We start from the raw sequence: 15624 nt of genomic DNA, 5'->3' as shown, positions 1-15624 counted from the left end.
TAATTCGCCACCCTCTCTTCAAAATTGCCAGCGTCCTGGGAAACAGCAGGATCAGAAAGACAGACATACTACAGAGCCCATTACGCTCCTTTCCCCATCGGCCCAGTGAATTCTGATCCAGGACGGCACAACCGATCTAAAACACGCGTCTCGCGTTTAGCCCGTCCGCTTTGTGCATTTCCTAGTCATCTCGCAAGTCGAACAAGTCGAACAGGCTATCGGTTGTCGTCAAACTGAAAGCTCAGGAGAAAATGACAGCAGACATAGAGACTCAAAATGACTACGAGGAAGGACTTCCTGGTCCTGGGGCCCCAACGCCGCTCTCAGCCTTAGAGGTAAGCATCTGGTGGCATCGCGGGATCCTTGGAAGCAATAACGCGGCCCCCCACATTGCACGAGGTGTACTGATTAGTCCTACGAAAGGGAGTTGCGGGTCTAACTGGCCGAGATATCAAACTGTTCGTTGACGCTGGCTATCACACGGTTGAGTCAATCGCATACACGTAAGTCAACTGATAGTGGATTCTACAAGTCATTGCATAGTATCTTCCAAGCTTACTGACAACCGGTTTTCGTGCTTTTCCAGTCCGAAGCGCTTGCTGGAACAGATCAAGGGTATCTCCGAACAGAAGGCTACCAAGGTTCTTGTTGAAGGTAACTCTGACGTGATTCTGACAAGCATTCACAATAACATAACTGACGACTATGTATCCTGCAGCGGCGAAACTCGTACCCATGGGATTTACCACGGCCACGGAGATGCATGCGCGACGAAGCGAGCTCATATCGATCACAACGGGATCCAAACAACTAGACACTCTCCTTGGCGGAGGCATTGAGACAGGATCTATCACGGAGATCTTCGGCGAGTTCAGAACAGGGAAGAGTCAAATTTGCCATACCCTTGCGGTGACCTGTCAGCTGCCTTTTGACATGGGCGGTGGAGAAGGAAAGTGTCTGTATATTGATACCGAGGGTACTTTCCGTCCCGTGCGCCTGTTAGCGGTTGCGCAACGATATGGGCTTGTCGGCGAAGAGGTTCTCGATAACGTGGCATATGCTCGAGCCTACAATTCGGACCATCAGCTTCAGCTGCTGAATCAGGCCTCCCAGATGATGTGCGAGACTCGCTTCTCGCTGCTCGTCGTCGACTCGGCCACTTCATTGTACCGGACAGATTTCAACGGCCGTGGAGAATTGTCCACGCGCCAAACCCATCTGGCGAAGTTCATGCGCACTCTGCAGCGCCTTGCAGACGAGTTCGGAATCGCGGTTGTTATCACAAACCAGGTCGTCGCCCAGGTAGACGGCGGCCCCAACATGTTCAATCCCGACCCGAAAAAGCCCATTGGTGGAAACATCATTGCACATGCTAGTACGACGAGATTGAGTCTGAAGAAGGGACGAGGTGAGACACGAGTATGTAAGATCTACGACAGTCCATGTCTGCCGGAGAGTGACTGTCTCTTTGCCATCAATGAGGATGGAATTGGAGACCCAAGCCCCAAGGATCTGGAGCATGAGTGATTGATGGAGGGGTGCATATAATATTATCTGAAGCTATGAATTAATGATTATGCTATGTATAATTTGTACTGTATGATGCCTCTTGTCGCAAGCACATGGCAAGCACATGGTAAGCACATATGTCACGTAGAGATATTTCTTGGTAGACAACCGGCAAAGGCGGTGGAGCGACTTTTTGGGCGCGTTGCTCCCGGCCGCGCCAAGACCAGTTTTTTGGAGGCGGCGCAAGAGCTGCGGCTTCTGCCCTTCAACTCCGCTGTGTTGCGATACTCTTTCTCCGCTTCTTCCCCAATCGGCCATGGAGACTTGAGCTGACCTCTTTTCAATATCGCGAAGAGTGGTCATATCTCAGTTCTCAATTCCATCATGGCGAAAATCTACAAGGATACTCGGGTCGACCTCCGACCGCACTCCCCAAGCACGGTCGTTAACATTCAGATTCCAACAGAAGCGAGCACCCAAAGCCGAGCTCGTTTCGCAATTTCCACCTTCAGCAGCCAAGAGCTACCGGTAGCGAGAGACGAAGAGGACTTTACCAAGCGATACTTGGCGACACAAGGATCGATTTACTTTCGCAAACGCAGCGTCTACCCCCGGGCCTTCCTCTGGCGAGTTGTCGATGACAGCAAGGTTCTGGAAATCCAGTGTGTCGATTTAACGAAGGGTGGGGTCGAACACCACGAATACAATGTGGCTTTGCGCTTGGAATTCGAAGAAGGCATCGTCCCTTCGGGTGTCGACCTTGCAGACTTGGAGGAGCACGAAGCGTTGAGCGTGTTCGTCCTTACGGCCGACAAGCACTTGCACACCTTGACCCTACGCCCTGAGTTCTTCCGGAGGACGGAGGCGATCGACGAGAATATCTCGGACTGGTGCAAGTCTTATGTTCCGGCGCCGCTGACATTTACGAATCCTCATCGACTACACGCGAGTAGCCCGCTGGAGTTGTTCATTTCTCTTGACAATGGCGCCCTGTTGCGGTTAACGAGGAAGTCCAGTGATGACGGTGACCTCCTCCCAGTTCCTTTCTCACTATGGTATCCCCTAAATTGTGGTTCTGGGTTACAGTACTAACGCGTTCGGTACTTAGGATCAAACTGGACACCGATTACTTTTGACGAGAGGACATGGGGTGCGTCGATCCGCGGCTTGGTCAGATGGCAGGCGCAGCCTTCAATAAGATACAAGGGGCGCACGCTCGATACGAATGTCGCGAACGCCATCACAACGACATCTGACCAGACCTATGTTTTCGCCGTCTGCCTCAATCATACCTTGAAAATCTGGAACCTCGCGACCAACAAGCTAGCTGCTACGAAAGATCTGCTGGACCGTGAAATCCAGCAGCCAGACGAATCATCATATTCGCTGAATCCGGCCGAATCGTCGTTCATTCGGGTCTTCAACATGGAGCGCGCGTTGGATGGAGGCTACCGCTATTATGTCGTCACATACTCGCCCTTCGAAGACGGCCGCTTCAAGTTTTGGGCGGTGAAGGGCGGCCTGACTTCGCCGCTGGTGATTGAGGACCTGTACCCCGGGGTGGCTCTGAAGCCGGTCGACCCAGATTCAACAGGAAGTATGTTCTGGAGTATTGCCGATTTCCAGGTCAAGCCGGCCGAGGAGGGTAAGCGTATGGAGCTGTGGGTTTTGTGGAGGAATAGCAGTCTCTATCAGCTGTATACGCTGCACTTCAACTTTGAGTCTCTGCCCAAGGATTGGAATACCAATTGGGTATCCACCGTCATGGACAGCCGCTGGCAGGAGCCGCCACCCGTCATAGCCACTTCTGATGTTGTTGACCCAACGGAGAAATGGCTGGAATATTTGTTGAAGCCGAATAGGTTCTCGCCAGAGGTCCTCGAAACCGCTCTGGCAATCTATCAAGAGGCCCTCAAACCAATGTCGTCGTCCGGGTTTCTGAAGAAAACCCACAGCCTTGAGGAGCGGCTTTGTTCCACTATTGGTTCCCATGTATCTCTTCGAAAGCACGCCGATGATGAAATGGATTATACTCGCTATCGCATGGACACAGATTCCAAATGGCGCCAATTCTGGCAGATTGCGGATGATGTCAACAAACGGCGTTTCGAGCCGGTAGCCCTCGCGTATGACGTTTATTATGAGACACCCTGGATGCTTCTCTCGGACGGCTGCGCGATTATTCGTGAATGTAGCTCCGCGGAGCTTATTCTGCACAACTCTGGCGCCGAGCTTCGCTCAGATGGGCCGGTCATTGTTGATCGCTGGAGGCATCGCAAACTGGAGACAGAGATTGGCAGTCTATTCGAGCAGGCGTCCCATCTGATCACTGTTGCATCCGGTTTCCGCAAGGCGTTCTCCGCCGAGCTGGAAGCTGCTTGCCAGGAGGCCCTTGATGCCGAGATTTTCACTGAGCCCTCTACGTCTGTGCAAGACAGGATGGATACTTTTCGCGAGCGGTGTGATTTCGGAGAGCAGGTATCTAATAAAGCATATGATACTTTGGTCTCCGTGATGAGTGAGCACCTGAACATCTCCAGGATGCCTAACGACGTGTTCTACACCATCATTGATACTATTCCGCTCGACTTCCCCGGCAAAAACTCCGATCTCTTCCACACCCATTTTGGAATTAAGGTTATCGTCAATGGTGTCCAGGAGACCATTATACTGACGCGGAAGACCCTGGCTGACCTTCTCTTCCTCGTTCTGTTTGTGGACGGAGAGGTCGAGCAGGAGGCCGGCTCGGACTTCGATGCGGCGGATCTGTTCGTGACTCTTACTACTCTGCTGAGGGAGTATGAGATGATGTCCTGGTTAAGCTCGCATTCACGAAAGTGCACCGACCGACCGACCAAAACGCCGGGTGGCTCTTCTCCTGTGGCCCTCAAGGACTCTTCTCGTAAGGATAAGGGACAAAGAACGGCCACCATCCTCGAGGATTTGTTTGCCAGTGACATCAAGCCGCGCCAAACCATCGGACTTCCTCAAAGCTACACCATTACCCTGGGAATCCGTGATATTCTGTCATGGGTCACCCGCCAAGGGGAGGTTGCCTACCCCAATGCTTTGGTTTACATACAATGCGACCTCATCGCTAAGAACAACATTGACCTTGCTTGGGACTTTCTCCGGTTCCAAGCAAGCACGTCTTGGGCGACCTACGTCAAGGGTCGACTATATGTGGCCATGTCTGAATACGACACTGCGGCTTTGTACTTCCGCAAAGCTGCTTACCTACTTTGTAAGTCGAATCCGCCCAGAACTGATCTGGAATCCGCAGTAACTAACAGAACATAGCTTGTGGAAAGCCTCTAGGTAACTTGCACGAGATGTCGTCAACATTGCTGGACATTGTCGCGGTCGATTGCTTCCACAACGGCCTTCCCAAGTACTTCCAGCACATAGTGACGATTTTCGAACATGCACGCTCGTTCTCGCATGTCGCCGACTTTGCGAGCCTGGCGCTGCAGGCACTTGCAAGTGAGCACGGGAGCCAGCAGCATGATGTGGACTACTCTAGCCTGCGCTCAGATCTTCTCTCGCGCTTGTTCTATGCCTCATTGCAGAACTGCCAATTTGACCAGGCATACTCTGCTCTTTCCAGATACAAGGATCGAACTTTGCAGAAGTCCGCCCTGGGCTCTCTTATCACCGGCATTCTGACGGCCTCAGGGCCCGGCACGGCGGGTCTCCGGCAGATTCTCCACTTCCCCACGACTCTCATTCCTAACATCGCATCCTACGTGGACGAAACTTTGACTTCCCTTGCTCAAAAGCAGACCTCCTTCACCTCCTACCTTGAGTCGGACAACAAGTGGAGTGACGGCACTCCGGACTACCAACGCATCCTACAAGCGTACCGTATCGAAAGGGGTGATTACCGTGGCGCCGCTGAGATTGCCTACCGGAACGTGCAGCGCCTCCGCCACGCCCGCGACGTTTCCACGCATCTCATTCTCACCAGGGCAAGAGAAGCCGACGACAGTCACCCAATCGAAGAAGATGACCCAGAAAGCAAGGAAATCCGACATGAGCTCCTATCGCTCATTAACCTTCTTGCTTGCGTCGACAAGAGCGAATCGTACATCCTCGTGAACAAGGAGGACCCCCAACAGCCACTACCGTCATCTTTCGAGGCTAGACGCCGCAGCTTCCAGCACCATATGCAGCCAGACCACGAGGGCAACCAGCCCATGGATGACGCCGTCGCCGCCTCTCCTTCACCCAACCCCGCCCCCATGGGCGGGTTCCCCTCCGGGCGCCGTCTCAGCGCTAGCGCGACGGCAATCCGGCCCTCTAGCCGCCGCGACAGCAAGGCCTCCATCAGCAGTGCCGTCTTGAGCATCCCACAGAAGCGGGTAATAGTGACGCTGGATCACCTCCGTCGTGAATACCAGGCCGAATTAGACCGGGTCAGTCGGATCGAACGCGGTGATTGGGAGTTTGGGCTTCTTGATCCCGTTGGCGCTGAGGATGGCCACAACCACGACGAAGACACTACAATGGTGCTCGGGTAGAGTTGCCCATGTTGACTGGGGTCTGATTTTTTTTTCTTCGTGTTCTTTCAGAGATCCGGGTTCTGGGCGTCTGTGTATATCCTGTGTACAACTAGTTTTCAGTCTCTGTTAAAACTAGACTAGTAGCTGACTTGGGTTATTTTTTTTCGATGTGTGTGGATGTAGTGTAGTGAGGTATGCTTTGAGCTTACTTCTTGTCGCATGTCGACGTTCTATATTGAAGGAGAGCCTGGAGTAGAAGGTTTCCATGCTCTGATTGCAGGCTTGTTGCAGTGTAGCCGGCGGTGGGCAGCAACAAACCTTCGCATACTCAAACTATAGCCTATTCCATTCTCTGACCACAATCAATCCAGAATTCAGACACCATATCAGTTGACCACAAGCATAAGAACCACCCTCCAACAATCCAATCCAGTGCAACCCCCTCCCCAAGGCTAGATCGACCCCCGCAATGATACCGCCGCGTAGGAACCTGATCCCCGATTCCCCGATCGATCCCCCCCCCCCTCAATCCAGGCTGTTCCTGGACAATGAATTCCAAGCCCCAAGAACCGTGGCATCATCGCGGGAAAGGAACAACAGTGCCGAGTAGTACAAAGAACCAACCCCCAAAAAAAACCCCCAAATCCTGAATGCAGATCCTATCCAGCAAACGCTACAACTCTCCGAGCAAAACTTGGTAAATCAGTCTAGATTCTCGACTCCAGGCGTGCTTCTTTCAAGGGCTGGGCTGCATTAGCCGAGCACATTATGCCGCCCGGGCTATCCCGATTCCTGTTTTGCGGCGGGGATGGCATGCCGGTGGAGTGGGGGAGTGTCTCTCTCGCTTAATGCGCAAGCGCAATCCCATTCCTATGGGGTATGCTAACTTACTGACGATCATCGCTTTGTATGTGCGATGATGTGATGATGCTGCCTGGGTTTTTGGTGCTGTATACAGGGTTGAGACTGGACTGGACTGACCGTCTGCAGGTGGGATTTCCGTTTTGGGCGTGGGTGTTGGGGCAGCCGGGAATTGATCTGCGGTGGAATACTACGGTACCGGTCTGCTACGCTGTGAGTACTTGTGACGTGACTTGACTTGGGGTCTGGATTTGTGATTCCGGGGTATGGATGCAGTGGTTTTATTGAGGAATAATAAATAATTGGAGCAAATGCAGGGAAACTTTAGGAGGGAAGGGACAAAGGACAGCCAGCTACAGGGGAACGGGATGGGACAGGGCAGGGGTACTTTTCTCATCCTTGTGTCCTTGGGCAATAGTTTACCTTAGTGCTTGGGTCTTGGGGCAGGACTTGTACATGTACAGTTTACAGCTGAATTAGTTGGTTGGTTGGAGGTAGCTTAGAGCTAGGTACCTAGTTACCGGGGACTCTTGTGGGAGGTTAGATGAGATTGTACTATGTACGGAGTAGACTTCTTCAGCATCCCGGAATGTTTTTTGGGTTGGTTGTTTTCCCTTGCGGGCAGGGCTGGCCTACTACTAGGTACATGTACCAAGTTAGGTAACTACTTACCCACGACGAACAGGTTCGAGAGCGCAAAGTCACGAAAAGGGCACGGTAACTTAGCCGTATCTGTACCATTCAGCACCAGCACAGTACCCAAAATACAACCGGCCTCCGAACTAACTCAAAGTACTGTCTGTACTTTCGAACGGCATTATTGCCGATCTCAGGCCCCATCTGCAGGGATCATAAATGATGTTCAAGCACAAAAGGCAACAACAAAGGAAGGAACTAGACTACTGGCTTATGTGGAATCGGGGACGGAGCTACTAGCTCAGCAGCTACTTAAGTACACCTACGCTAGGCAGGGAAGTAGGGCTGGATGGATGGAAGCAAATCCCGAGGGGTGTAAGTAAGCACTAGACTGACTAGCCTAGCTTGAGTGGCAGGCTAATTTGTGCAAAGGATTTAGGTTCTATTCGGCGTCTTTTAGTGGTTCGTTCGATTATACGACGGCAGTAGTTGGAAGAGAATCATATTTATCGGAATTAAATGACAATTAGGGCGTTCCTTTGTGTCATATGAGTACTCTGTAAGGGGTCAAAAGGCAAAAAAAGTGATGACATCCCGGAGCCTGGAGATATTTTCAGGGCAGGCAGGCAGGCCAAAAAAGGAAATCGGCCCGAGCCGCGGATCGAACGCGGGACCTCTCGCAGATATGCTTGGGGTTTGTAATCCCTAAGCGAGAATCATACCACTAGACCACCCGGGCGAATTGTTGGAATTGGCGTCGTTCTTTGGTTATGTGAGGGAAGCACAAAAGGGTAAAGGTAGGGCTGGGACTTTCGTGGGTTCAGGTGGTGGATGTGTTTGGCTGCTTGAGGGGGTATTTTGAGTCGGATATGGCTTAGTGGAGGTATGGGCGTGGAGTGACAGTGTGTGGTAGTTGAGGTGGTGTTGGACTGTGCTGTTATTTAGCATCCTGGGAATTGCTTTTGGATAGATATATAGACCACGGGAGACCGGGTATGCTGGCCAGTAGATGTACTGGATCTGGGTATTGGAATCACCACGGTAGCTCGGCCCTTTGTCTTTCCCATACACCACACATACATGATTATTATTACATTGGGTACAGATGTCCAAAAACACCCAACAGCCCTGAAACCCAACAAGACCCGAAGAAACAAAGACAAAAGAAAGGAGGAAATGATTACCATGAACCGAACACCATTGACGAGGCCTTTCTTTTTATGACCACAATGCACCGCGCACCCCATCACCACGTTACTCTTGAGCTTCCCCATCAGTCGAAAGACTAGCGTACAGCCTGCTAAAGTGCGACTTATCCGAAGCAAGCAATTCGTGCGGAGCACCGGTCTCCACGACGCGTCCCGCCTCCATGACAATGATCTTGTCATAGTCGAGGATGGTATCGAGCTTATGTGCCACCGTCACAATGGTGTGGGCGCTGAACTTCTCACGGATGACCCGTTGCATGGTATGGTCGGTTCTTGCGTCAACACTACACGAGCACATTAGACGATAGCCAAACAGGAGGTGAATAGATGTATGTACCTGCTCGTAGCTTCATCCAGCACGAGGATGTTACCCGGACGAAGTATAGCCCGCGCCAGACAGAAGAGTTGCTGATGTCCATGCGATAGGAAAATTTCATCGATATCGGTGTCCAGATCCCCCTTCTCTTGAATCTGGGAGTAAATGCCCACACTCTTGAGAGCACTGCTAATGGCCTGATCCGAGAAAATACCCGTGGGATCCATACTAGTTCGTACACTGCCTTTCATCAGAAACGGACTCTGAGAGACGCCATTCAGGCGAGAACGAATCTCCTGGCGTGGTAGTTTAGTGATGTCCAACCCGTCAACCAGGATCTGACCCGAGCTAATGTCGAGCATGCGGAACATGCACATGACGAGGGAGGTTTTGCCACTATGATAGGATTTAGTAACATGGCGACGTTCTCTGTGCGAAGTGGTAACGTACCTGCCCGTTCTTCCGCAGATGCCGACTTTCTCACCCGCCCGAATAGATAGAGAAACATCACCGAGCACTGGCTCAGATGGTCTATGGTGACGCGTCAGAAGATCATAGATTGCGACGAGGTGACTGCGACATACCTGTACTCAGCGGAAACACCGTTGAATTCGATGCGCCCCAGCGACGGCCAGTCCGGCGGAATCTCATCCCTCTCCGAAGGTTGGTTCTCTGACGGTACGTTCCGCGTGAACCACCTCACTCTCTGTATCGAGCCGATATGTGTTTCGAGATTGGTCCAAAATGTGATCAACAGTTTGATGCTCTGGCTGAATTGGATGACATTAAGAAGTGCGACTCCGACGTACCCTATGCTGATGGATCCGTGCAACACGACAACAAGGGTGATCAGTAAAACGGCAATACCTGCCACTACCATATCCAGGGTGAGTGTAAGCCAGCGCTGAATAGCATATAGAAGATAAAATGGTCTCTGGGAATAGTCCAACAGCCTGTTGTTCTTTTCCTGGAACTCGTGCTGCCACCCGAAAGATCTAAGGGTTACCAGACCACCAAGGCAATCCGTGAAATGAGAGAAGAGCGGCGCTTTTGCTTCGAGGTCAAGATATCGCAGCTGACGCGATGTTCGAAGGTAGATCTTCTGTATCAAGTAGACAATGGTGATTACCACAGGGAAGGAGATCGCCACGTATTTGGAAGCGACCGCCATGAGTATCATCTGAGCTATGCAAAGAGCGAACGCTGCAGAACGATGAGCGCAAATCAACCCATGGCAGCAGGTAACAACTCACTAACGAATGTGTTTATAGCAGCGATTGGAAGCTCCATATCAATGAGCTGCAAGTCTTGGCTAAATCTATTGAGAATAGCGCCGGTATCCGTCTTGGTAAAGAATGACATGGGTGCACTTTTAGGTCAGTCTGATTACTGCTGACTGAATAATCAGAGAATCTTACCTCAAAACTGTGCTCAGAAGAGCTTTGTGAAAGACTTCACCGGATCTTGGCACCATGGTTATTACCATTTGCCTATGCGAAATCAGCTAAATAGCCCGAGAGGAGCGCGACAGAAGAAGACTGACCAGCACCCGACAATTAGGGATATCATGCCAATAGCCCCAAGCATCGCATAAATCCCCATATAGAACCCTGTATGCTTACCAGGTTCTGCATCATTCGAGCTAGCCCACCATTTCACCCAGATACCTGTTTTGGTATTAGCAGATGTGAATGAAGAAGATATGCTGCCGGAGGCATACTCGGAAACGACAAACAGAAGACGAAGCTAAGCATAGCAACAAGGAAAACCATCGTGGGAAGCCATCCGATAGCACGGACATAGTACAAGTAGATGGACACGTCGCCACCTTTCTCATGTGTCTCCTTCTCAGCTTCATCAACCTTCTCAACTGTCTTGACGTGAACATCCGGTGCAGGCAGCAAGCCGCCTTTATAGCTCCAATCCGGAAGGCTTAGATTGAAGCTCGAGATGTAGCCTCCAGCAGAATCAAGAGACTTGAAGCTCCCCTGTTCTGCGGCGTAACCGTTACTGTCAAGCACCAGGATGTGATCTGCATAAGGAACACGCTTCACTGCTGCATTGTTAACGAAAATGCGCAAGAATATCTCATTAGCATTGGCTTACCTGAAGAGGATGCAAGTATGACCGTGGAGCCAATTGAGCGTAGAAGACCGTGGGCACCAAGCAAGTGATGAAAGATATGATCCTCAGTTGTCGCATCAAGACTACTGAACACATCGTCAAGTATAACGATGTCTTTGCGAGCGTAGACAGCCCTTGCAAGTGCCTATACGCAAGTTCAGTGACCGTTTAACCCAACATGGAAACATGCATACTTACAATTCGCTGACTTTGACCGCCGCTGAGAGCTATGCCTTTGCTCCCAATGACTGTTTTATCGCCACGGGGTAGCTGCTTGAAGTCCTCCGCCAAAGCACATGCGTATATGACAGAGTTATACCATTTGGCATCGTACCCAGCCATTGCTACTATGCAATCCTCAATTGTCCCATTCGTATGCCAAGGCGTCTGCTCACAAAACGCAATGCTCTGAGGTAGAACTTGTATGCTACCACCCAGACACGGAACTTCACCGAGAATGGCCTTCAAGAGAGTGGATTTCCCGCAACCAGACGGCCCGATGACAATAGCAAAGCTTCCATGAGAGATTGTGATGTTCAGGTTCTTCAGTAGGGATTTCTTTGCAGTATCCCGCCCAAAATATCCTCCCTGAATTGTAACAGCATTGTGAAATGATGTCGAGGAACTGCCTTTCCATGATTTTGAGGACGTCGATCCGTTGGTCAGGGTTTCGGCATCGGTTATCACAGACACCATTTTCTTATCTTCTGGCACCAGCATGGGAAGTTCGGATGATCGGTTTCTTGGATCCGAGTGGCTATCCTTCTCCAGGAAATCTTGGATTCTCTGGAATGAACCGACCGACGCGACGTAGTTCATCAGAGCCATCACAAGTGAGAGGAGAGGATCCGAAAGAAGGGAGAATAGAGATAGAGCAGTATACACAACCGAAGTTGTCAGGGCGCGGTCATCACCTCGATCGTGCGCGATTCCGACAAATGCTCCAAAGGCGAGAATTGGAGCAAAGATTCGAGTCGACCATGCTGAGACAGGTGAGTAAACATCATCCCAACGGGTTGTAAGGCAACCGGCTTACCTAGAGCCATATTCCAGACCAAGAGCTTCCGAAAAGCTCGAGAAATCCTCAACTCATCGATCCGCAGGTTATGGACGCATGTCAAAAGCGCAGATTGTAACCCAAGCATTTTTATCCCTTTCATCGAAGCAAGCATCGAAGATGTCGAGGAGATCCGCCTTTCGATCGCTTGCAACCACGAAGCTTGCTTTAACATAACTGAGGACATTGCTATAATCGAACCCACAAGTGCCACTAGAGAGAAACACGATTAGTCAGTGAATGGCTCCAAGGTGGCAGTAATTGGACACCCACCAACGGCAACGGCAACTGGAACCACAGATGCAACTCCCAGCTGTCTTTCAAGAAGATAGATGGCTAACGCAATCTCCAGAGCATTCCCCCAAATATCATGCATGGTCTGCCAGCCTTGAACGATCCGCTCGATATCGGCACTCATTAGAGTAACAGACGCAGCAGGATCGGCGTCTTTGGTACTTAAAGAACACGCCTTCTTGTAGATCATTGACACAAGAGCACCTCGAACCATTGTGATAGAGCGGTATGTCAGATGCTGGTACTGACCCATGGTGACCTAAGAAGAGCGCAGCAATTAGAGATAAGGCGGAACAAAACCGCGGAGCGCAAAATTCATCGAACTCACTGCCAACCCAGTATAGACCAAAATGTAGGCTCCAATCAAACCGTAACCGATATTCTTCGTGGAAGGATTTGAAGCTTGCTCGGTGAAGGTCAATGATCTCTCAAGCAGCAAAGGCTGACAGATGTTGAGTGCTGCCAGCATGAGTCTTGGTGGGATCACCGCGCACACGTGCCATTTGAATGACCGTAGACATGCAGATAATAAGCTACTCGAGCAATTGTCCCGACCTATGTTGGTTCAGACTGGATCAGCATGTCGCAAGCGTATCGGACTATGTGAAGCCGCATACCTTTCTTCCATTCGGCTTCGACCTCACGGTGCAGGCGCTTAGCCTCCAATTGCTTATCGAGGACAAAGAGGTCATCCACAGCCAAGATCTTGGAGAAGCCACTTTTGAACAAAGGATTGAGCCACCAGAAGAATGATCTATTGTAAATACCAGCAAGAGCTTCCGGTGAGTAGCCTTTGTACTCCGGTCTGAGGAAGCGTCTCTTCTCCAACGCTTCAAGTAGGAACAGCAGAGATTTGATGCCAACACCGAGCGAGGTGACAATAGCGATAGATTTGTTGATTCCGCCCGGGTCGCGAAGCCATAGTGTTCTCGTCTTTGCGATGTCAAAAAGAAGAGTGACCGCAAGATAAAGATTAATGACAAAGCACGGTCTCACTGAGCGATTGTGTTCGCTATATGAAAGTGCACCAAGCACCAGGATACCCACGATGGTAACGGCATTAACCGCGACTGAGGCTTGTGTTCGTGTTACCATAGGGAGCGCCCAGAGAACGGTAAGGACCAGTTGCGTGACACTCAAGGCGGTCCATAGTATCTGCGGGGACCAACAACAATCAGCATCACGGGACCACGGTAGTAGTAGTAGTACCAGTAGTAGTACTCCGTAGTAGTAGCAGGAAAAAGTCACGCACCAATTTGGCCCAGAAAGGCCAAGAGCCTACCACCACCTTGCGCACTCGCCGGACATCACGCCATAGTTGCACGCATGCCAGTACGATAAAGATTCCCAGAGGCAAAATGCCCAAAATCAGCTCCTCAAACAGAAGAGAGAAGTCGAATCCGCTCCGACACGAGGATGGAGGGAATTGCAACGAGTTGTCTACTCGTTTGCAGGTTGGGTTTACCGCCATGATTGACCCCGAGATTCCATATACAGCCGCCGAGGAAGCCTGAGTGGGAATAATGGCATGCAGGAATCCTCTTCCACACTTCACCGCAGTGCTTGTGGAGATCTCGACTTTATGTTACTACGATTATTTCCCGCACATTGTTGTCGGACCATTAGCGATAGTTTCTTCTTCCTGTCTTGCTTTCAGGGTGACATGTGTTCGTCCAGGCTAGTTATGTTCATGGGCAGTCATGGTACGTACATTGTGTATTGCTCATTACCAGGGGAGGAACTAGTAGACTGACCTCGCATGAGATGATAGATTCTGGCCCCCCTTCCTCGCGTTCTTCACCTTTCGAGGCGTCAAAGGCGATTAGCTACAATGCAACGCTATAAAAATGTAGATTGCCACAGCGCCTTGGGCTGAAGATCCACCACCCGAGTATGCATGGGACAGGCTAGCGGGGCAGTTTGAAGACCGGCGATTTGGCTTGTTCCACTGGGGGCTTTGCTAAGAGCTCCTTTTGCTTTTTCCGTATGCTCCTTCAGCTCTGCTTTCCTGAGAATTATAGGCCATCAATTTCCCCTCCTCCTCATCTGCAACGTCAAGATGACCTAAACCATGCCAACACGAGTTCCTGCAAAACATCGGGGCTGGCGGTGGCCAAGGCTGCGAGGGCAGGCAAAAGCAAAAGGTCAAAATTTGGAAAATGAAAATTGGATTTGTTAAAATCACTCATGCATTGGATATGCACACTATAATGAGAACCCAGAAAAGAACACTCGTACTAAAATTAACAAGAAAATAGCGACACGAGAACCCTGCCAACTAGCCGATTCCACCAAATAGCGCGAACTGATCCAGTCAGCGACTGATGTGCCTCCCCCCACAGGGCCAGAGCCACCGACGTCTCCTCTGCCACTTGAGGCTTTGTGGGCTACCACCGGAGCACACCATGCTGCATGTATGTACTTAGTATGCACCGCTTGAGTCTTTTCGCCATCGCGTCCCGGTAGGTGCATGCTAGTTCGGGATGCCAGTCTACCACGAGCGGGCCAGATTGTGACTAGAATGTCTTGAATCAACGCCTCCCGGCACCTACTCAGAGTCATCCTCCGTGAAGGTATAGTAGGACTGTTGCTGATGACCGTGGAGACTAGCGACTTGGGGTGGGCGGAGGGTGCTGTGCTCAGATCCAAATCCCGAGTGACACAAAACGCCGCTCCACCACCGATCATGGATGGTCACCGTCAATGCCTCATCCGGATGACTTACGGAGTGGTTGGAGGATTAACCTCGCCTTGCGCCCCTCTTGTGGGTGCACTGTATCTTGTGGATTGATGGTGAGTTAGAGTTGACACCTGTGACTTGGAAACAGAGGACTGTCAGTGTCATGCCTAGGTAGTAAATTCCAAATTGCGCTGAGCAAGCAACTCGAGGCGGGCTAAGCTTGATTGGAGTTGACGGGATGGGGATCTGCTCTTTACGTCAGATCCGACGGGAATCATGGATCCCGACCAGCCAACTCAGAGACAACTGCCAACTTGTTCAACAACAACTCGTAACTACCTAGATTCAAGTGGATCCCGGCTAGCCTTAGTCCTGAGTACGTACCTAGTAGGTACTACTACATGAGTGTGTAGTAATATGTAGTAATCTGACAGTAG

At 50.9% G+C, this 15624-nt stretch overlaps 3 protein-coding genes and 1 non-coding gene across 4 annotated transcripts; 2 read left to right on the top strand and 2 right to left on the bottom strand.

The window, feature by feature from the left end:
* Nucleotides 1-251: 251 nt before the first annotated feature.
* BO66DRAFT_313904 (recombinase RAD51) lies at nt 252-1527 on the top strand (the record flags this gene model as incomplete). Its single annotated transcript, XM_025643409.1, has 4 exons — nt 252-335; nt 424-503; nt 587-654; nt 719-1527. 4 exons carry the CDS (start codon nt 252-254, stop codon nt 1525-1527), a joined length of 1041 nt encoding a protein of 346 aa, XP_025507908.1.
* Nucleotides 1528-1790: 263 nt separating this feature from the next.
* Nucleotides 1791-6160, top strand: BO66DRAFT_341972 (nucleoporin Nup120/160). Its single transcript, XM_025644447.1, has 3 exons — nt 1791-2533; nt 2618-4753; nt 4810-6160. The coding sequence occupies exons 1-3, from the start codon at nt 1894-1896 to the stop codon at nt 6027-6029; spliced, it is 3996 nt and encodes a 1331-aa protein (XP_025507894.1). The 5' UTR covers nt 1791-1893; the 3' UTR covers nt 6030-6160.
* A 1994-nt stretch (nt 6161-8154) lies between these two features.
* BO66DRAFT_t41 lies at nt 8155-8247 on the bottom strand. Its single transcript has one exon. It is a non-coding gene; the product is annotated as a tRNA-Pro (tRNA).
* Nucleotides 8248-8762: 515 nt separating this feature from the next.
* On the bottom strand, nt 8763-13978 carry abcB (putative ABC multidrug transporter; the record flags this gene model as incomplete). The annotated part of the gene is made up of 15 exons (XM_025650822.1): nt 8763-9000; nt 9054-9428; nt 9483-9563; nt 9617-10235; nt 10286-10401; nt 10451-10522; nt 10576-10699; nt 10753-11085; nt 11139-11301; nt 11355-12139; nt 12193-12426; nt 12487-12766; nt 12836-13062; nt 13125-13662; nt 13760-13978. The coding sequence occupies 15 exons, from the start codon at nt 13976-13978 to the stop codon at nt 8763-8765; spliced, it is 4404 nt and encodes a 1467-aa protein (XP_025507893.1).
* Between the last annotated feature and the right edge of the window lie 1646 nt (nt 13979-15624).

Source organism: Aspergillus aculeatinus (genome assembly GCF_003184765.1).
Source record: "Aspergillus aculeatinus CBS 121060 unplaced genomic scaffold BO66scaffold_5, whole genome shotgun sequence".
Taxonomy (NCBI): domain Eukaryota; kingdom Fungi; phylum Ascomycota; class Eurotiomycetes; order Eurotiales; family Aspergillaceae; genus Aspergillus; species Aspergillus aculeatinus.
The sequence above is the reverse complement of the archived record's forward strand: the minus strand, read 5'-3'. Positions and strand labels throughout refer to the sequence as shown.

Excerpts from the sequence above, each read along its gene's own strand:
- BO66DRAFT_341972 (XM_025644447.1), top strand. The coding sequence starts at position 1,894 with ATGGCGAAAATCTACAAGGATACTCGGGTCGACCTCCGACCGCACTCC. Across the intron at positions 2,534-2,617 it reads GAGGAAGTCCAGTGATGACG|GATCAAACTGGACACCGATT; the intron begins GTGACCTCCTCC and ends TTCGGTACTTAG. Across the intron at positions 4,754-4,809 it reads CAAAGCTGCTTACCTACTTT|CTTGTGGAAAGCCTCTAGGT; the intron begins GTAAGTCGAATC and ends AACAGAACATAG.